Below are 23051 nucleotides of genomic sequence, written 5' to 3'. Positions count from 1 at the left end.
TTATTGTAAAGAGTTGTTTTGGCTATCCTGGGTTTTTTATTTTTCCATATAAAGTTGAGTATTGTTCTTTCAATGTCTGTGAAAAATGTGTTGGGATTTTGATGGGGATTGCGTTGAATCTGTAGATTGCTTTTTGTAGAATTGCCATTTTTACTATGTTAATTCTGCCTATCCAAGAGCACGGGAGATCTTTCCACTTTCTGCTATCTTCTTTAATTTCTTTCTTTAAAGTCTCAAAGTTCTTATTGTACAGGTCTTTCACATTTTAGTTAGTGTTACCCCCAGATATTTTATGTTGCTTGTGGATATTGTGAAAGGTGATGTTTCCATGATTTCTTTCTCATTGAGTTAATCATCTGTATAAAGTAGGGCTACGGATTCTTTTTGAGTTAATTTTGTATCCTGCTACCTTGCTGAAGGTGTTTCTCAGCTGTAGGAGTTTCCTGGTAGAGGTTTTCGGGTCACTTATGTAGACTATCATGTCATCTGCAAATAGTGAAAGTTTGACTTCGTCCTTTCCAATTTGTATCCCTTTGATCCCCTGTTCTTGTCTTATTGCTCTAGCTAGAACTTCAAGTACAATATTGAAGCGGTATGGAGAGAGTGGACAGCCTTCTCTTGTTCCTGATTTTAGAGGAAAAGCTTCGAGTTTCTCTCCATTGAGTTTGATGTTGGCTATTGTTTTGGTGTATATTGCGTTTATCATGTTTAGATATGTTCCTGTTATTCCTGTTCTCTCCAAGATCTTTATCAGGAAGGGATGTTGGATTTTGTCAAAGGCTTTTTCAGCATTTAGTGAGATGATCATGTGGTTTTTCTTTTTCAGTTTGTTTATATGGTGGATTACATTAATGGTTTTTCGTATGTTGAACCATCCTTGCATCCCTGGGATGAAGCCTACTTGATCGTGGTGGATGATTTTTCTGATATGTTCTTGGATTCGATTAGCCAATATTTTATTGAGTATTTTAGCATCAATGTTCATGAGGGATATCGGTCTGTAGTTCTCTTTCTTAGTCTTATCTTTGTGTGGCTTGGGTATCAAAGTGATTGTAGCCTCGTAGAAAGAGTTTGGCAATATCCCATCTGCTTCTATTGTGAGGAACAGTTTGAGGAGTACTGAATTAGCTCTTGTTTGAATTTCTGATAGAATTCTGCAGTGAAGCAATCTGGCCCTGGGCTTTTTTTGGTTGGGAGGCTTTTGATTGCTGCTTCTATTTCATTAGGGATTATAGGTCGATTTAAACTGTCTATCTGATCTTGATTTAATTTTGGTAAGTGATATTTATCCACAAAGCTGTCCATTTCCTTTAGATTTTCCGATTTTGTGGAATAGAGGTTTTCAAAGTATGACCAAAAGATTATCTGGATTTCCTCAGTGTCCGTTGTTATATCCCCCTTTTCATTTCTGATTTTGCTAATTAGCATGCTCTCTCTCTGCCTTTTGGTTAGTTTGGCTAGAGGTTTGTCTATCTTGTTGATCTTCTCAAAGAACCAACTCTTTGTTTCATTGATTCTTTGTACTGTTTTCCTAGTTTCTACTTTGTTGATTTCGGCTCTCAGGTTGATTATTTCCTGGCGTCTACTCCTCCTTGGTGTGTTTGCTTCTTTTTGCTCTAAAGCTTTCAATTGTTCTGTCAATTCTCTAATGTGACTTTCCTCCAGTTTCTTCATGTGATCACTTAGTGTTATGAACTTCCCTCTTAGCACTGCTTTCAGGGTGTCCCATAAGTTCGGGTATGTTGTGTCCACATTCTCATTAAATTCTAGGAAGTCTTTAATTTCTTTTTTTATTTCTTCCTCAACCCCAGAATCGTGCAATTGGGAGTTATTCATTTTCCACGCAAATATAGGTTTTCTGCAATTCGTATTGCTGTTGAATTCTAGCTTTAATGCATGGTGGTCTGATAAGATACAGGGGTTATTTCAATTCTTTTGTAACTGTGGAGGTTTTCTTTGCTGCCAACCATGTGGTCAATTTTTGAGAATTTTCCATGTGGTGCTGAGAAGAAGGTATATTCTTTTGTGTTTGAATGGAATGTTCTATAGATATCTGTTAAAACCAGTTGGGTCATAACTTCTTTCAGATCCTTTGTTTCTTTGTTAAGTTTCTCTCTAGTGGTTCTGTCCAATGTTGTAAGGGGGGTGTTGAAGTCTGCTACTATAAGTGTGTGTGGTTTTATGTGTGGTTTGAGCTTTAGTAATGTTTCTTTCACAAATGTGGGTGCCTTCGTATTTGGAGCAGAGATGTTCAGGATTGAGATTTCATCTTGATGGACTTTTCCTGTGATGAGTAAAAAATGCCCTTCTTCATCTCTTTTGATTGATTTTAGTTTAAAGTCCAATTTGTTAGATATTAGGATTGCTACACCGGCTTGTTTCTTGAGGCCAATAGTTTGGAAAATCTTTTTCCATCCTTTTAGTCTGAGGTATAGCCTGTCTTTGAAGTTGAGGTGTGTTTCTTGCAAACAGCAGAATGATGGATTCTGTCTTCGTATCCATTCTGTTAGCCTATATCTTTTTATGGGTAAGTTAAGACCATTGACATTTAGGGATATTATTGTCCATTGTTCGTTGGTTCTTGTTTGTTTTGGATTTATTTTTGTTGGTGTCATTGTGTGTGGTTTTTGCCCTCCTGCTTCTTTTTGTGTTTGGCAAAATTAGATTATCTATTGCCTGTGTTTTTGTGCATGTAGTTATGTTCCTTGGGTTGGAGTTTTCCTTCCAGAACCTTGTGTAGTGCTGGATTTGTGGATATGTATTGTTTAAATCTGTTTTTGTCATAGAATATCTTATTTTCTCCATCTATAATGATTGAAAGTTTTGCTGGGTACAGTAGTCTGGGTTGACATCCATTCTCCCTTAGTGCTTGTAGGGTATCTATCCAAGACCTTCTGGCTTTCAGAGTTTCCATTGAGAAATCAGGTGTGATTCTAATTGGTTTGCCTTTATATGTTACTTGGCCTTTTTCCTTTGCAGCTCGTAATATTTTCTCGTTATCCTGTAGATTTGGAGTTTTGATTATTATGTGTCGGGGAGACTTCTTTTTGTGGTCCAGTCTGTTTGGTGTCCTATAAGCTTCTTGTACTTTCATAAGCATATCTTTCTGTAGGTTGGGATAGTTTTCTTCTATGATTTTGTTGAATATGTTTTCTGTAACTTTGAGCAGTGTTTCTTCACCTTCTTCTACACCTATTATTCTTAGGTTTGGTCTTTTCACGGTGTCCCATATTTCCTGGATATTTTGTGTGAGGGATTTGTTGGACTTGAGGTTTTCTTTGATTGATGAATGTATATCCTCTAGCGAGTCTTCAATGGCTGAGATTCTCTCTTCTGTCTCTTGGATTCTATTTGTTATACTCACGTCTTTAGATCCTGATCATTTATCCAGTCTTTCCATTTCCAGCATTGCCTCATTCTGTGTTTTCTTTATTGTGTCTAATTCAGCTTTCATGCTTTGAACTGTTTCAAGAGCTTCCTTCACTTGTTTGGTTGTTTTATCTTGGGTTTCTTTAGCTTCTTTAAGAGAGTTGTGTAGTTCTTGATTTATTTGATTTGTCTTTTCCTCTATTTCGTGTAAATTTTTGCATGCTTTTTCTTCTATTTCTTTAAGGGATTTTCTTGTTTCCTCTTTGAAGGTCTCTATCTATCATCTTGCTGAGATAATTTTTGAGGTCCATCACTTCTTCATGCACTATGTTGGGCTTTTCTGGTCTTGCTGGAGTGGAGTCCCTAGATTGTGGTGGTGTCATATTGGTCTTTCTGTTGTTTAGCAAGTTCTTATTCTCTCTTCTTCCCATATCTTTTTCCAGTGAGTGCAAGTAGGATCTCTGTATCTCCTCTTGTTACTCTGTAGTGTGTGTGGGCCAGGAATTCAATATCCAAAGCTCTGGATGATCTTGCCTCTCCTTGTAGTCTCCTAACTCTGAAGGAGTTAGGCCTCCAGTGATCGGGTGTGTGGGGTCGGGACAGGAATTAAGAGAGGGTTGTTTCCAGGCTCTGGGGGTTCCTCACTGCCTGGGCAGGTCTACCCCAAGCAGGAGCATGCCCAGGGAGCTCGGCATGGAAGGGGCTTTGATAGGGATTTGGTAAGAGTGGTGGATCACTCACCTCAGGGCAGATCGGTCGCCGGGAATGGAAGGAAGAGTGGCCTGTACCCAGATTCAGGGAGCTCCTCCCTGCCAGAGCATGTCTGTTTCAAGCAGGGACAAGCCTGGAGGGATCTGGGTGAATGGCGCTTAGGACAGAAGTTGGGTAAAAGCAGAGGGTCACTCACCTGGTCTGGTCTGTGATTAGTCGGCAGAAGGGGAAGGAAGAGTGGCATGTACCCAGATTCAGGGAGCGCCTCCCTGCCTGGGCATGTCTGTTTCAAGCAGGGACAAGCCTGGAGGGATCTGGGTGAATGGCGCTTAGGACATAAGTTGGGTAAAAGCAGGGGGTCACTCACCTGGTTTGGTCTGTGATGAATCGGCGGAAGGGGAAGGAAGAGTGGCCTGTACCCAGATTCAGGGAGCTCCTCCCTGCCTGGGCGTGTCTGTTTCAAGCAGGGACAAGCCTGGAGGGATCTGGGTGAATGGCGCTGGTCTGGTCTGTGATGTGTCGGCGGAAACTGTGAATACTCTTCTTAAATGGGGAATAAGTTACACATATTCTCTAGAATGATTCAAACTGCACTGGCTAAAAAGTGAAGAATTTGTTCTGCTGCAGGGACATATTTTCCAAAACTGCTTTCAGAAGGACACATAGCCACACACTGGACATCAGAAAAAAAATCTGAGGTGAACATGAAAATGTGATCAGACGTTAAGATCCTATTTTTGCCGAGTAAAGCCAATATCTGACCTGGTGTATCATACCACGCTGTATTTCAATACAAATATTGTGAATTTAATTAATGTCATAATTGGATAGACCTAGAAAGGCTTCTTTCTATAACCCCACTTACTTGACATGGACCCATTAAGAGTCTGTACACACAAATGGCCTCTGTGCATCAGGTGAAATCTTTTTATGTGAGTCATGGGAAAGTGCAATATCCCAGGCATCCATTTTTTCATCATCATCATCATCATCATCATCATCATCATCACCATCATCATAATTTAGTTTTGCAGCAGAGATTTTCTTCACAGTCTCGAATTACCTAGAACTCTATTTCCAGATAGGTCTGGACTCACACTCAGAGATTCAACTTCTTCTTCCCCTTAACTGTTGGGATAAAAGACATGCAGCCACTTTGCCAGCTCACTTTTCATTCTATACCTAAGCAACTTGGCATGGCCAATATCAACGGGCCCCAGAAAGGCTACTGTGCATAACCCATGCAGAGAGTCTAAATTAATTGATTTCATTCCTAGAACTTGGTTGTCTGTGAAGCCTCTTTCATTAAACAGACAGTTTTTACATGTGAATCTCAGCACTGCAATCTGGGGAGAGATCATGGCAGCAGTTATTGAGGTGGCAAATCCTTCAGGACTTTGTTGGTTTTCAAATACTCCAGGCTTTTGGCTGGAGTATAAACCTCATGTGTGCCTTGGTTGCACATGTAAAAATGTCAAACTCTCCTCACCAGCAGAGAACACTGATCGCAAGCACACCTCCAGAAAGTCAGCAGAGAACACTGATCGCGGGCATACCTCTGGAACTTTGATCACTTCCTGAACCCAACTGCCACTCCAGGTCTGAACTTCAACCACCGGGAGTGTGCACAGGTCTTGGGAAAAAAAGCCTCTCACAATATCTCTTAACTGGCTGCTTCCTACAGCCAGTTGCCATTGGACGTCAGGCTCCAATGGTGAACTGCCCTTACCAGCAGATAACAATGATCGGGAGCAAATCTCTGGAAATTTGATTACTTCTTGAAGCCAACTGTCACTCCAGTTCTTTTGGCCTGACGGAAATGTGCAGAGGTCTTGGGAAGAAAATAAAAACACAATCGCTTACCCTATTCCTGCTGCCAGTTGCCATCCTTCATCCCCCTTTGCCTGAGGTAAATAACTTAAGACAGTTTTCTCTGCTCAACTGCCTTAGAAACTACCTGCATAGACCAGTTGAGAGAGACCTACGGGCCTCTACTAGGCTTTGGCCCTTTGACCACACATCGTGGTCTCTCGGCAACCAAGGCACACATGAGGTTTACACTCCAGCCAAAAGCCTGGAGTATTTGAAAACCAACAAAGTCCTGAAGGATTTGCCACCTCAATAACTGCTGCCATGATCTCTCCCCAGATTGCAGTGCTGAGATTCACATGTGGACCAGGAGGATGGCAGGAATTGCAGGGGGTCAGATTCCTTGACTCTGGACTTGCAGACAGGCAGTACTTTAGGCAGGCTCTACAGACAGTATGGGCACTTCAAGCTCCACAAAGGAGCTGACACAGGGCACGAAAAGAAAGAGACCACTCCTTTTGCAGGTTCTTGATATGAAAACAGGGTGCACAGTAATCACAAGCTGATGGCCAAACAGAATGCTCATGACTCAATAATCTATGAGACATATCTATTTAGAACTAATGGCATAAGAAGTACACAGATAATATTTCCCTTTTTATTATTATATGTTTATTATCCCTCAGAAGCAGATAATTCAGGTCTTTAATCATAGCAAATGTTCTCATATAAACCTAAGCCAGTACCAAGGCACAATCCAAAATTCTATTTACCACAGCAGTTTACTGAGATATGCACACTGAGAAACAAGGGCTTTGGACATTCCTTAGTAGATCATCATGCAATGTGACATACATATATTTATTCAGGTGATCTTGGACATTTCCTACTGACAAAAATGGATTTCAGACAAAATAATATTGGGATTTAGACGTTTGAAATTTTCACAGGAGGAAAAAGAATCATAAATATTAATTAGGTAATCTGAGATATAGCCAGTCAAGGAGAATCAAAGTGAGTTATTTAACTTTTATGTCAGAGGCCTCAGAACTTCATAGTAAGTAGAACAAAGGTTTGTGTATTCCCCTCCAAACAAGTATTCCTAGAATATATATTTATTCTCAACTGGGACTAAGAAATCCCTGCTTAAATCATAGGATGTCAGAAATATATGTGAATGCAAGACTGTAAAATCATGGCTCCTCACACTTTGGAAAAAGAATATTTGAATTACTTCACTTAATGCTCTGAATCTTTCTCTTTCCATGAAAAGAGGGACAAAGGTAAGAACTAGACATAAAATCATCAAAACTAAAATACTAAACAAGTGATACTTGGAAATTTTTCATATGTCGAAATTATCATATTTCTGATAACCTCATGAGCAATTCATCAGATTTTCAGGAGTGGACTAAGATTGGTATACAGGACTCCGTATTCACTGGGGAGAATTCAGACATTAATTATCTCTACTATATTTTGAGTGATACTATCCTATGAACATATAAGCTCCAGAGCATACATGTATATACTAAGCTGTTTCTACAATAGTAGAATGGTGATCAAAAGTAAATCCTGTCACTCAAAATGATATACCTTCTTTGCATTCATGCAAGCCCTAGTTCTACACTGTTTCCTATTCTTCATGATATCATCATCCAAGTTATTTATAAATTTGAGAACCTAGCCCCAGGAATTTACATCCAAACTCTGAGAAGGATGTAAAGATTTCGCTCATGCCTTCAGTGGATTTGCCAGAGAAACTAGTTCTTTATACTTTAAAGAAGAATTCAAATATGACAAGAATTGTCCTGGTTCATGCTCTTCCTTCAAAGGTAAATTATGGTATTCACACTTACAACAACACCATTGGAGATACTCAGGCCTCCCAAATTTTGTCTGACTTTTTTTCACCCTATGAAAGACAGGAGTTAGAAATCTTTAAATGGACTGGGCGAGCTGAATATTTCACTTTTCTGAGAATGGCACATTGATTTGCCACTTACTGAGAAACACTGTTCAGTATAGTGGCAGATCACAGAGAACAAAGAGAGCAAGCAGAGCCTGGAATCTAACAACTTCCTTCATTCTTATCATTGCAGCCCAGAATTGTTAGGTTGGTGAACACGAATGTAACTAAGCAATTTATATGGAAACAGACAGAGTTTTCAATAATCCTTAGAGTGTTGTCATATATCCTGCAGATACCACTCTACATATGAATATGTCAAATCATAGTGAAGATTGGGAATCTGAGGAGAATGTTCTAGGACTATAGTGGACTGAACTTTACAAGGTCTGCCAATGTCTAATGAAAATGTATCAGATTTTCCTTATACGGCCATAGGAGTATAAATTCCACTTTTTTGAAAAAAAGACTGTGTCTTATACAGATGAGCCAACACCTTCTCAGAAATCCTATGTAATTATATTCTTCATTTTCCACCTATAACAAAGGAAGCATGGAATTTTAACACATGCAACAAATGGGACCACTCTACATCCATGAAAATATGTCAGGGAATAAAATATAGGCATGGATTCATCTGCCTAGAACACAATAAATGTACTTGAAATTTTGGTATCAAATATAGAGACAAAGAAATTCTTGTGGAAGCATCACTACCTATAAGTTCACGTGTCCTTTAGGAAAATATTCTGAATTATTTCTAGACTCACAAACTTTTGACTCATGGTATGCATATCTGTAGCTGGGGGGCATAATGAGAAGCTAAAAAGGCATGGCCCACATATTCTCCCATTAACCAATGTAACCTAGGATTTTCACTGCTGTCAAGTGTGAATTGGGTTTCTACATGCTGAAATAATGTGTATAATGTGTTTCCTCCACCTAATAAGGAGATTCAGAAAAATTGCCTTAACAAGGCTAGTTTCAGAAGGTTCCACTCTGCCAAAGGACATATGGAACACACTCAACAAAAGTGTCTATATATATATATATATATATATATATATATATATATATAATTCCTTCTGGAAATAAGCAGTCTTCTGTGTATATGTGGGAATCACAGTCCTTTTCTTCCATTACAATCTTGCATTAGAAATTAAATATCTACACAATGTAAAATTAAATTAGTATATTTGCCCTTCTGTACCACAGAAACTTTCTTAATGCCAAAGATGATATTAAACATGCTTATTTGCCTAATATGACTTTGCTTTACCTTCCCATTTGATATTATATATACATGGTGAATCTCCATGCATAACATCTAACTACACAGCCTTCAATCTCCACTCTCACTACTAATGTGTGCTGGAAGACACAGTTATTATAACTGAAATATTTGCTTAAACTGATGTGACATTGAAAGACCCTGGTACTCATATTGATTCTAGTAGTAAATAATAAAAATAGTGAGAATCCACACTTTGTTCTACGCCATGTTGTTTAGGTGAAACTTGGAAAGTCCACAGAGAAAGCAATTTTTTGTACTTCCTCTTTGATAAATGGTAAGAATATGTCAAGTTTAATATGGAATCTCTAAGTATAAGAACGTTACAAATTGGAATGAATATTTGGAAGTACAGAAGGAGAGGTAATGTATTTGGCTATGCAATATGGTGAGGCAAATAACTCCCTTTTGCTTCTCAAATTAAAATTTGGCTTGAAACTCTTTTTGACTCTACAAGCTGGCCTAGTACTTTGCTTTCTTTGACTCTGCCTTACATAATTCCATTATGAGGATTTTTCAAGAGTATTTTACATGTGCTATAATGTATGCTACTCCAATCTCCACAGACTCATGAGGTAAGACGCAGACATATTTGGTATTGTGAAGCCACATCCTAATTGTAAATTTTCACCACTAGTATCCACTCTAGTAGGAGTTCACAGACAGCAATCATAGTGAGCATATCGAGGATTGGAGGCCACTGCTAGCACTCCAGTTAAAAGAAATATGCCAGTTTTCATTCATACACCGAACTCGTTCATTGAACACAAAATTAAGGAGCCAGTATGGTTGTCACAGGAGCACCAGCTGTTAAAAAACACTAAATTGATACTGGTTGTCTTTCAAATTCAAGAAAAGTCATGGATATCCTAATGTGTGAGGAAATGCTTGATGAAAAAGCAGTGTTGGGATCCTTTTCTACTGTAGACTTGTCAGGAAGAAATTCAACATTTGCCTAAATTGGTAGCAATTTTCCTCCTTGCCCAAAATGTATGTCCTGCATCAATGGCAATTATGTTAACTAATTTTGACTTATTCTTAGCATTAGACTTCCTCTATTAAAAGTGCTCTCACTATCTGCCCCATTGATAATGGTGAAAATTACCCCTTCGGGAAAGACCATGTTCAGTTCTTCTCCATTTGGCCATCCTGATGGCAAATAGTACTTTGAACGTAGTGGACCTCCTGACTTCCTCTTTTTATGAAATGATCATGAGAACTTTGTCTTCTTACTTTAAGTAACCAAATGCTTATCTATAAGCACAATTTGAGCCTCAATGCACAAGATGTACCAAAATTCTCTCAGAAAATCATGGTCTACAAAGGAACTTCAACAATACTTCAAATGTCAACGTCTTCATAGAAGAAATTTTGAGATTGTTGTCCTACATGCCTTAAACATTTGGAAGATGAGTCTATTATAACCTTAATGTTACCTTGGAATATGGTACAGTACATTGGTCTTCCTCTACTTTATAAGGTACCCTGACGAATTTCTTTCAAATTTATCCAGAACTTCAAATTACATTGCCTAGTTTACATTCAGTTTTTCCTCTGTGTACAATATGGACTTAAAAGTTCAACTTAAGTCCAAAAAGTATTCTGATTTCTTGTAACCAGTAAGGCCTCTGATATATAAGTACTCATTAAAAGATAAGAAAATCTCCTTCAGCACAATAGGCCTATACATATCTCACCAATGATGCTGAAGTATTTACAAATCAGGATGTGGAGATGTCACATCATTTTCTCTTAAATTTGGAATATTGGATATATACTCTACTATGAAGGCATTAAATATCTCCTTAGGTGCTCCAATATGATTGGAAATAGGATTTCACCAAAAGGGTCCAGGAATACACCCTTTTACACTTTGTACTTCCAAATATCTTCCCAAAACCTTAATTTAAGAAGGAATTTCCCTACTAAAATAATGCAGATATGCTTCATTTCATAAAATGTTAATAGTCCTCAATGCACAAAGCAGTCTCATAAATTCTATGTATTTTGGGGAACAGACTTATCAGTATTATCTAATAGGGTAACTACCCATTAAAGGATAAAAAATTCTCCTTCACAATAGGCCTATTTATATCTCACCAATGATGTTGAAGTATTTAGAAACCACACCATGGAAATGTCCCATCTTCTTCTTGTAAATATGCGAACGTTGGATAAACACACTTCTATGAAGACATTACAAAACACCTTAGGAGTCCTAAGTCAATCAAAATATGATGTCACCAAAAATTTCCGAGAATATGCTCTTTTACCCTTTGTCCTTCAAAATTTCTTGCCAAAATGTTATTTTAAGAATGCATTTCCCAACTAAAAATGACAGTATATATGCTTGCTTTCATAAAAAGTTAAGAGTCCTCAATGCACAAAGCAGTTTCATAAATTCTATGTATTCTTTGGAAAATAGCCTTACCAATATCATCTAATAGGGTGTCATTTTTAACTCAAGGGCCACTATAGTGCTGCATTTTAATGCTGAATGGTCATCAGATGAACTTTTTTTCACAAAAGGCATTTACTTGTCATCTGATTCATGGTTATCACCTTGTTCCAAACTAACTGGAGTTACTAGTCATTCCATTCACAATTGACTCCCATAAAACTGTAACTTAATGTACCAGGGCCAAGAATTTTCAAGTAGAATCCATTCCTGAATTTTATTAACTTAATGTGGAAATACTAGTGTGGGTACCAACATTAATACATATGTCTGAACAGCTGAATAAACTTAAGGAAGAGATCCAATTGACAATGGAGTCGGTGTGTATTTGCTATATTCTATTAAGGTGTGAAAATATCTCAATTCTTTAGTAATTCTGATGATCTATCTCCTCTGACTTCATGAACCTAAGACCTCCCTCTCTGAGACTGGGATATATTGAACTACTAAATATGGGGATTCCAATATGACTCCTCAATTCATTGTGTTTCAAATATACAATTTCAGGCTATTGGTCACCCAAATCACATGCTTTTCTCTTGAGCATTTAGAACTTTCTCATAAAATGGTCCCGAACGACAATATATATAAAAGTTGACTTCTGTTTTCTTCTCATCAAGGAGATCTCAGACCTTCTTCTCAGCTTGGTGTGACCAAAGGAAATTGAGACATTCTACTTCTCACCAAGATAATATTGTTCAACACTATTTTGTGGTATCAGAAACTTATAAGTTCACCTACTGTCTGGATAACAAATCTACAGCTTCCAATCAAAATTTCATTATGTAGCAATCCCATCATTTTGCATTCAGAGTGAGTATCCACACAGAATATTAAAGTGACATCTACATCGTGTACACCAACAGATAAATAGTGGCCTTAACATTGCTGCCTAACCTTTCTAAGATGCCATGAATATGGACATGACCTTGTTGTTGTTTCTACTTTTGTTATATTCTTCTTGCTTCTGTATTTGTTGTAAATTTAGAAAATAGTAAGTTAAACACTATTATATTATGCAATTCCTGCTTTTAACTATCAGCACCCATATTATTATATTTAAATTTTTAAATTATATTTAAAACATTCATAATTTTCATTACAATCCCTGTTCCCTCTCCCACCCATCTTCCTATCGCCCCACCATATACCTATAACACTCCCATTCATTCTTCAGAGAAGGTGAGGCCTCCATTGAAGCATCATCAAAGTCTTTCTCATTATATTAGGCAGTGCCAAGGCCCTCCCTCCTATATCTAGGTTGAAAAAGTATCCCTGTATATTGAAAGTGCTCGAAAAAAGTCATTTCATGAAATAAATGTAAATACTGGTTCCACTTGCAATGGCCCCAAAAGATGCAAAAGTCTCCAAATTAACTTCCATCTTTAAGGGGCTGCTTTGGGTTATTCAGGTCACACAGATGTCACTCTGGAGTCTGTGAGCTCTCAATTGTTCAGGACAGCTTTTTCTGGGAATTTCTCCAACATTGTCTTGACCCCTTTGCTTACACTCCTCTCTATGCACAAATGGAATTAAGGAGTTAGGCTCAGTGCTAACCTGTGACTCTCTGCTTCTGCTTCCATCAGTTACTGAATGAAGGGGCTATGCTGGCCTTTAACATAGTCATCAAACTTATTGCAGTGAAATGGCATCTAAGACACCCTCTAAACTACCTCTTATATTCTTAATTCTTATATTCTATAAAGTCATCCTTGTAGATGCCTCAGAATTTTCTTATTGCCTATTTTATTTTTATTCCCATAATGGCTTCTTCTATCATGGTGTACCTTTCCTTGTTTTTCTCTGCCCTTGCTCCAACTTGATCTTACTGATAACTTACATTCCCATCTTCCCCTTCTCCTCTCCCCTTTCTCCTATGTCCCTCCTTCCTCCTTTCATGCCCCCAATAAACTCAGGAGACCTTCTTGATTTCCCCTTCTCAGGGGATAAATGTATGTCTCTCTTAGAGTCCTGCTTGATTCCTAGCTTCATTGGGGTCATACATTGTAGGCTGTATGCTCTATATCTAATATCCACTTATGAGTGACTACATACCATGTTCCTCTTGATGTGTCTGGGTTTCCTTACTCAGCATGCTTTCTTCTATTTTCATCCATTTGCCTGCAAATTTCTAGGTGTTATTTTTTACTGCAGAGAAGTAATATATTGCTTATATTTTCTACATTTTCTTTATCCATTCTTCGACTGAAGGGCATCAATTTTGCTTGCATTGCAGAATCTGGCTATTACAAACAGTGCTGCTATGAACATAATTGAACAGACACCCTTGTGGTATCAATATGCATCCTTTGCTTATAAGCCTAAACCTGGAATTTCCAGATCTTGAGGTAGATTCTTTCCCATTTTTGTGAGAAACTACCTTATTAATTTCAAAGTTGATGTATACGTTTTCATTATTATCAGCAGTAAATGACTGTTCCCCTTTCTCGAAGTCCACTCCCATATAAGCAGTCACTGGTGTTTTTATTTTAGCCATTCCAACAGGTACAATGCTATCTCAGAGTTGTCTTGATCTGCATTGCCCTGATGCCTAAGTATGATGAGCAATTACTTAAGTGCCTTTTGACCATTTGCCATTTCTCTGTTAAGAATTCTCTATTTAGTTTGATACCCTATTTTTACTTGGATCATTTCTTGTTTTGGTTACTATCTTCTTGAGTTTTTTTTAATATTATTGATATGAGACCTCTGTCAGAATTGGGGTTATTGAAGATCTTTTCACATTCTGTAGGCTGCTCTTTTGTATGGTTTCCTATATCTGTTGCCTTACAGAAGCTTCTCAGTTTCAGGAGTTCCCATTTATTAGTTCTCATTCTCAATGTCTGTGCTGCTGGTCTTATGTTAACAAGTATTCTCTGTGTCAAAGCATTCAATTATACTTACAATTTTCTCTTCTAATTTGTTCAATGTGACTGGTTTTACATTGAGTTTTTGATCCATTTGGACTTGTGTTTTGTGCATGGCAATGTATAGGGATATAAGTGCAAATATACATGTCAGGATGGACAGCTTGGTTTAAAAATTTTGATAATTTGAGATAGACAGTTATAACTTTAAATGTTTATCATCATTTAAGAAACATCCCAGTTAAATTTAAATTGCATAGAGACTTAGTTCAAATTTTAAAACAGTAGCTTCATGTAGAAAAATATCTAAATGTACAAGATCTCATGTACCAAAATGTGTGAGTGAAACACCAAGAAGCCCTAAACCTTCACAAAAATGTGACAGAAATGTCTCATTCTCCAAATGAACCGATGACAAAAAGTTTAGACAGTTCCAAGCAACAGGAACTGTCAATCATCATGAGGTAATTAATCTCACTGAATATCGTCTATGAAGTGCCTGCTCCAAATCTTTTATTAAGAGTTTCTCTTCCATAAGAAAAAAAAAAATCTACTGCGTAATTAGTATTTAGTAGTGCACCCCACTTTTAAATTGACTTATTTGGTTTCTTGGTTACTACTTTTTTCAGTCCTGTTTATATTTTAGAGATCAGCTCTTGGCTAGATGTGTTTTTGGTGAAGAGTTTTTCCCATTCTGTGAGCTGTTTTTTTTTTTTTTTGTCTTGTTGACTATGTCTTTTGCCTTATATTATCATATTAGTTTCAGGAGGCCCCAATACTGAAATTTGATCGGACTGTCTGTGCTACTGTTATGTTCAGGAATTCGACTGCCGTACAAATTCTTTCAATTCTACATTCCAATTACACGGATATGAGGATCAGTGTGGCTGGATTTACATTGAAGTTATTGATAAACTGGGAATTTGGATTGGTCAATAGAGGAGGCTAAAATGACTAAAAATCTCTTAAGAAATTGATAAACATCCATAGCCATCAGGGAAATATATATCATAACAACTCAGAGATACAATCTTAAAACTGCCAGGATGGCTTCAGTGAAAACACCATGAAAAATTTATGCTGGACATGATTTTGAGAAAGGGGAATGCTTCTCTGTTGCTGCTGGGAGTGAAAAGTCGTACAACCACTTTGGCAGTCAGTATGGAAGTTTCTATGAAAATTCGATATCAGTGTATATCACCATTTAGCTATTCCTCTCTTGGGCATGTACCCAAAGCATGTATGTTCAAACAACTTGCACATCTATAGAGCTATGTTCATAACAACACTATTTGTAATAGCTAAAACCTGGAAACTACCAAGATGTCCCTCAATTAAAGAAGGGATAAATAAATTGGAGTAATACTCACTGGACAAAATGGAAACAATGGGTGGAACTAGAAGAAACCATCATGAATGAGGTAACCCATATACAGAAAGACAAACAGGTACTCAGTAATGCATGAATATTAGACATAGAGCACATGATAACTAGTCTACAATACAGAACTCCAGAGAATGTAGGAAAATGTAGGAATCTAAAAGATACATATATGCTTCCTCAGAGGAGGGGAAAGGCACAAGATTTCCAGAATATTTGGGTAAATGCGGAAGGAGGTGGTAATAAGTGAAAGAGGAGCAAAGAAGATGAGGGGATAGGAGAACATGAGGTATCAGACAGAGAGATTAGAGGGAAGAATAGATGATAGCTAAAAAAGAGATATTTTTAGAGGCATAAATTGTAGGTTTAAAGAGAAATATGGCACTAGGCAGATGTCCAGTAATCCATAAGGAAAATCCCAACTATCAATCTCAGCAATAGTGGAGAGGCTAACTTAAATGCACTTCGCCTATAATGTGATACCATCATAGAGCCTTCATCCTGTAGCTGATGGAAGCAGAAGAATACACACAAAGCTAAAGAATGACCTGAGCTCCAGGAAATAAGTGTTAAAAAGGGAGGAATGATGATCAAATGGGTCAATACCAGGCTGGAGAAACCCAGAGAACCAGCTGTCCTGAGCAACTGGGAGCTCATCCATCCCATTGTAACAAATGGGAAACCATCATAGTACCATAACTTTTCTCATGTCCATTTCAGTGATTTTTTCCATTGGAAAATTTTTCACAAACTTGTATTATGAGGTATTAAGCATCTTTAATGTTGAGCTATATTTAATGTTTGCAGAATTAAGAGACATCCTTTTTTCATATACAATCTCTTAACCTGTGTCTTTTTATAATTATATTATGTCCACTGATATTAAGAGATATTAATGACCTGTGATTGTTAATTCTTTTTATTTCGTTTTTTAATAATTTATTTTTATATTACAATTACATTCCTTCTCCTCTCCTGCTGCTACCCACTATTACCCCCTACCTGTCATTTGCTACTATGAACTAGTATACCCTCCCCTAGTTACTTCCCTAAGTCTGACTTATTATCTATTTCACGAAGGACGAAGGAACCACTCTAGCCACTGTTACTGTTGAGGGATGACCAAGCTATCTCTCCATATAGAATGAGCTCCAAAAGTCAGTTTGTGCATTACAGTTACAATTTGGCCCCACTGCCAGTGACCATATATGGTCTGACAATCACCATTGTTACCTGAATTCAGGAAGTGGTGTTCAGTCCTATGTGGGTTCCCTCCTTTTTGAACCAGAGCTTCATCTCACTGGAATGGTTCAGATGATTTGGTGGGTTCCCTCATCAAGGTCTTCATTCCATTCTTCATAATATTTCTCAATTATCACTTTGTATTTACTCCAGGATCTTAGCAAAATAGTTATTATTGGATTTCTGCATCTGCTTCCATCTGTTTCTGCAAGAGAGTTGTAGCATGTCTAGGTTTGTTGATTGTAGGCTAGGTATCTTTTGCTTTATTTATTCTATTTATGAGTGAGTACATGCTATATTTTTTGTTTCTTGGATACCTCACTCATGATGTTTTTTTTAGTTATGTGCATTTGCCTATGAATATTCAATGTCCTTTTTTCTTATTGCTGGGTAGTACTCTATTAGGTAAATGTACCATATATTTTTAAAAATCCATTCAACAGTTGATGGACATTAAGTTTGTTTCTAGGTTCTTGTAGTATATATAATTCTGCTAGGAACACAGATGAGCAAGTGACCTTGTGGTATAATTGAGCATCCTTTGTGTAAATGTTTTCACATGTGTGTGTGTGGTTTCTGGAAGCTGTATAAGTAAACTTTGAGATAGAAGAAGCAAAAAAAATCCTTACATCTTACAGACAGACTACTGTGACAAGCAGAAGGCAAAGAAAGATGTAATGTGAGGCCGAGATTTTGTGGGATTCTCTTACTTTGTTCGTATTGTGTCATGCCTTAATATCATTATTTTTGCCTGGCAAACACAGTGGTATTCTTTCTCTCCATAATACAGGAACAACAAGTAGAGAACATTTGAGAACCACAGAATTCCTAGGATAATGTACCGTCCTATGCATGTGTCCTATACAGATTTTGATGTTCTCAAGTTGAGAGGTGACTCCACTCAGGCCAGGGACACGGCCATAAACAATAGCCTTGGATCTGGCACAATTAGAGTCAATTACAAATACCATCACTGAATCCAGTTTGAGAAAAAGTTATGTAAAGGTTTCATAGGTTGGTAACCTCTTTTTTTCCCTATTTTTAATTTAAATTACAAATAATATTGTTTCACATGTCAATTCCAGTTCCCTCTCCCTCTCCTCCTCCCTTGCATGCCACTAACACCCTACCTATCACATACCATTTCTTCTCCACAGGGAGAGTGAAGTCTTCCCTGGGGCCCTTCAGAGTCTGTAATAACCTTTTGGGGTAGGCCCTAGGCTCTCACCTGTGTTTCTAATCTTAGGAGTATTCCTTCATGTAAAATGGGCTCCCAAATTCTATTCCTATGCTAGGGATAAATTCTTATCTACTACAAGAGTCCCCCTAGATTTCTGAGACCTCCTAACTGATGCCCACAATGCTTGGGTGTGGATCACTTCCATGCTGGATTCCCAGTCATCTGTCTGGGGCCCAAGAGCTTCCCCTTGTTCAGTTCAGATGTTTCTACAGGTTTCATCACCCTGGTCTTGACTGCTTTGCTCATCAATCCTCCTTCTCTGCAACCTTATAGCAGTTCAGTTCCCTGTTTAGCTGTGAGTGTCTGCTTCTACTTCCATCGGCTGCTAGATATGCACTCACTCATATACTGATTTTACACATAGAGCAAAGGGTCACCAGCCTATAATCCATACCACTAAAGAAGTTAAGCAACATGGAGGACACTAAGAAATATCCTCTTTCTTAGGAAGGAAACTTGGACTAATAAATCGAGCCCTAGCAATAGCCATCAAGAGTTGAGTTTTCCATTGTTGCATCTATTCTGTAAGACTTTAAGCTTTTTTACTTCCTGGATTAAGATTCTTGCAGAAGATGCTTTTCTCTAAAATATATATGTCCTTCTTACTATATCTGAAGGTGTATAAAAGTCTGTATTCACTGTGTCAGCCCACCTTGAAACCATTGTGAGTCCTTCATGTTTTAACTTAGTGTCTGAAGACAGTTCAGACTCCTGACACACACTTCATTCCAGGACTCTTGCTACACACAAAGCAGCGCCTTCTCAGTTTTGGGTTCTAGTTTCATTTATTTTATCCTTATTTGCTTCTTCCTTCCTACCTGCCTTTTCCTAACCACTTTGTATCCGTTAGCTCTTATTACTATTCCCTCCCTATGTTCATTATTACTTCTTTTCTATGTTCCTTTTATCTTGTCTTTAGTTACTCATTCCTTCATTGCCTCTCTCTTCCATTCTTTCCTTAATATTTCAATTGGGAAATATTCTTTTACAAACCTGAAGATTTTGTTCAAGAACCACTTCATGTCAAATATATTACTTAGAATGAATCTTACTCTCCTTTTGAGTAGAAACCGGTGTGAACTTTGCATCTTCATTTGCATATAGGAAGCTAGTTTTTCTATTGGAAACATAGAATTAGGAAGCATAGCATGGTGTATTTTCCTACCGAGAACTTTAGCAGTAGAGATATCCATGGGGTAATGAAATAGTGATTAAACCCATGAAATAGAGTTTCTTTTCATAAGTTTTCATTAATGTTGAGGCTTATCTAGCTAACAAACATATAACATAAAATAATTGAATCATTTATACTTTGATGGAATTTCCCTCAAACAAGCATAAAATCCACACAAGATTTTTGAGGTCAAAACTTAGAAGTCTGGTTTTCATAGTTTTCTGTATTACAGAGCCTATGCTTTTCAGATACTCTCTGATCATAGGAAGAATAATGGTTAGCATATGGACCTCTAATACTTTAACATATTGTTTTAACCATGCACAAAATCTAAGTCTAAATGAATAAAAGTCCTCAACATAAATCCAGCCACACTGGACAGTCTAGAAGAGAAAGCAGAAGATACCCTTGAACAAACTGGTACAGGAGACAGCTTCCTGAATATAACACCAGTAGCACAGACATTGAGATGTACAATTAGCAACTGGGACCTCTTGAAACTGGAAAGATTCTGTAAGGGAAAGGACACAGCCAACAAGAGAAAACGACAGCCCATACAACGGGAAACGATCATCACCAACCCAACATCTGACAGAGGGCTGATATCCAAAATGTACAATGAACTGCAGAAGCTAGTCTCCAAAACACCAATGAATGAAATTTAAAAATGGGGTGCAGAACTAAAAAGAGAATTCTAAACAAAAGAATCTAAAATGGCGGAAAGACAGTTATGAAAGTGATCAAAATCCTTAGTCTTCAGAGAAATTCAACTCAAAACAACTCTGAGGTACCATCTTATACCAGCCAACATGGCTAAAAAAAAAACCTTTCTTTTGTTTTTTGGTTTTTCAAGACAGGGTTTCTCTGTGTAGATTTGGAGACTATCCTGGTATTCGCTCTGGAGACCATGCTGGCCTCAAACTCACAGAGATCTGCCTGCCTCAACCTCCCAAGTGCTAGGATTTAAGGCATGCACCACCAAAGCCTGGTTAAAAAACACCTTTCTTTGTTACCAAATAATTAGGCAGTCTTAGAGATGATTCTATGTGATGAGATGCTGTGAAGACCTTTTGGTGTTGGATAGAACTTTCTAGAGATGTCATCTAGTCCATTTGATTCAGAAAACTGATCACTTATTTTCAGTAACTTTGTAAGAAGTGGTTTTGAAGTCTCCCACTATTAGTGTGTGGGTTGTGAAATATGATCAAAGTATTTGTTGTTGCTCTCAAAACTGGCAGTATTTGCTGGCTCTGCCCCAGTCCAGGCTGTATGACAAGCTTTGCTTCTTCTTAGACCTAGTAAGATATCAGCAGTGTGGAATGAATAGTTTAAGTTTAGAGACCAATGTTTCCTCTGTCCTGGAATTGGAGGAGAGAATTCTAAGGGGAGGTGGGTTATTCCAGAATGTTCGTGCCATGAGGATGAGAATAGGGAGACTGGCACCATGCAATAGCTGAATCCTATTTATCGGTACTAAATATTGGAAACTGGTTGAATCGGTCCAATTATGCTCCCTTGAAATAACAACATATACAAAATGGGTCAAGGAACAGACTCTTCCTGTCACTGTCAGAGAGCATGGTGCTTGTAGACGTGTAAGATGAGAGCTGGCTGAACATTCCCCAGCCGGCTACTGCCCCTTCTGTTTATGTGCCAGGACTTTTCCTAGTGCCACCCACATACTCAAGATGTCCCTGGCTTGCTGAGGACTGGATTAGTCTTGCCACCCATGTCTGTAGGGGAGCAGAAACTGCTCCCTGAGTTATTGCAGAAAAATGCATTTGCAAGGCTAATTCTAGAAGCTGGGTAATGGTCCACAGAGCTGCAGGCTGTGAAGGTTTTTGAGGAAACAGATAATAATAATAATGTGTTCCAAGTAGTCCCTGTATGCAGTGAGGCTTTGTGAGAGGGCAAGGGCTGTGATTCTGGGGGCTCTCAGTCTGCTGCATTCTCCCAGGGTCAGAGGGTAAATCTAGAGAAAGACCTGGGTCTGAACCTATGCACCCTAGAGTGCAGCATCTCCATGTTTTCCCTCACTATCTCTTCACTCCATGTAGCAGTTCAGACATCAGAATGTAAGTAGCAGCCTGTGGTCGATTGAAAGAAAATGTAGTCCAAAGGAAGGGACACTCTCAGGACATATGGCCTTGTTGGAGAAAGTGTGTCACTGTGGAAGTGGGCTTTGAGGTCTCATATATACTCATGCCAAGCCCAGTTCAACATTTCCCTTCCTGTTCTGTGTAGATCAAGATGTAAACTCTCAGTTCCTTCTCCAAAACCATGTCTGCCTGCATTCTGCCATGATGATAATGGCTTAAACCTCTGAACTGTAGGCAAGCCAAATAATTGTTTTCCTTTACAAGAGTTGCTGTGGTCATGGTATCTATTCACAGCAATAGAATCCTTAAGACATGTCCCTTACAACATTTTCACCAAAACTTTTGCCACCCATGTCTGTAGGGGAGCAGAAACTGCTCCCTGAGTAATTGCAGAAAAATGCAGTTGCAAGGCTAATTGTAGAAGCTGGGTAATGGTCCACAGAGCTGCATTTATTCACTGAATCTTACAAACATCTAAATTGATAATACCGTCTGACTCCTTGCCCCACCCCTCATCCCTGGATTTATTTCTCAGTGCCTCTAGCTTTCTACTACTTAGCACCACCTGGATCAGCCCTGAGTAAGCAGGAGCTCAGTGTGTTTTCTTTTTCATTTTTGGTATGAGGGTGCAGGGTGGAGATAGAGTTAAACTCTGCCTGCTTTGAGGGGATATCCCACAGGTGGCACAGTGCCACTTCTTCCACTTCCTCTTCCGGGTGCTTAGTGATTCAAACTTCTTCTGTGCCTGCGAAGAGTGAGCAAGCCCCAGGGCTGAGAGTGACCCTTCAAATATCCCATGACCAAGCCCTGAGTTGGACCTCTTAGCCATAGGATTCAAGCCTCCAATGATAGCTGGCTGCTCTGACTTGTCATTTGAAGATGTATCAGGACTGAGGTCCCTCATCTTTGGAGATAAGGTTTTAGGGATACTATCAGAGTCAGAGAGACCTGTATAGGGGCACAAATAGCCAGACAGTTTCCAACGCACCAGCATGTAGTGGGAACACAGGAGGAAGGACAAGCTGGGGAGCTCTCTTTGTCCTCAATGGTTCTGCCCAGTGCCTCCTGGAACTCCTCCATAGCACAAACTCCTCTGAGGCTCATTGCACATCTGGACCCTGGGATTTGTGGATGGGCTCCTCTGCCATAGGGAATAACAGTGGACCCGGTGTCTCCCAGTGAGAGTAAACACTGACTACTTGGGAAGACATTAGGCCTAGGCACCCATATTTCGGCATTGGTAGCTCCAGGACACTGATGATCTAAAGAAGTCACCGGTGAGGAACTTTTTTGTTCACTGGTCCCTCTTTGGGTACTATGGCTTTCTCTCTTTGCACCTTGACAGACAGTTGGTACAGAAGCATTGGAAAGTATCTGAGGGTCACCAGGGTTCAGAGGTGCCCTCTTACAGCCTTTCTTCTTCAAAGCCAGGCAGTGTTCTTCCACCAGCTGCATATAAGACTCATCCCAGGCTGGAAGGCTCAGGGGGCAAAATATTTGG

General features: G+C 38.5%; 1 protein-coding gene across 1 annotated transcript in view; it reads right to left on the bottom strand.

The window, feature by feature from the left end:
• Positions 1–22142: 22142 nt before the first annotated feature.
• Positions 22143–23051, bottom strand: part of LOC100754055 (NUT family member 2) — a 32858-nt gene continuing 31949 nt past the window's right edge. The window contains 2 exon segments of the mRNA XM_027433947.1: positions 22143–22585; positions 22588–23022. Of these exon segments, the coding sequence (XP_027289748.1) occupies positions 22143–22585; positions 22588–23022 (878 nt within the window).

This window comes from Cricetulus griseus, unplaced genomic scaffold, assembly GCF_003668045.3.
Source record: "Cricetulus griseus strain 17A/GY unplaced genomic scaffold, alternate assembly CriGri-PICRH-1.0 unplaced_scaffold_7, whole genome shotgun sequence".
NCBI lineage: Eukaryota > Metazoa > Chordata > Mammalia > Rodentia > Cricetidae > Cricetulus > Cricetulus griseus.
This window is presented reverse-complemented; position numbering and strand designations above follow the sequence as displayed.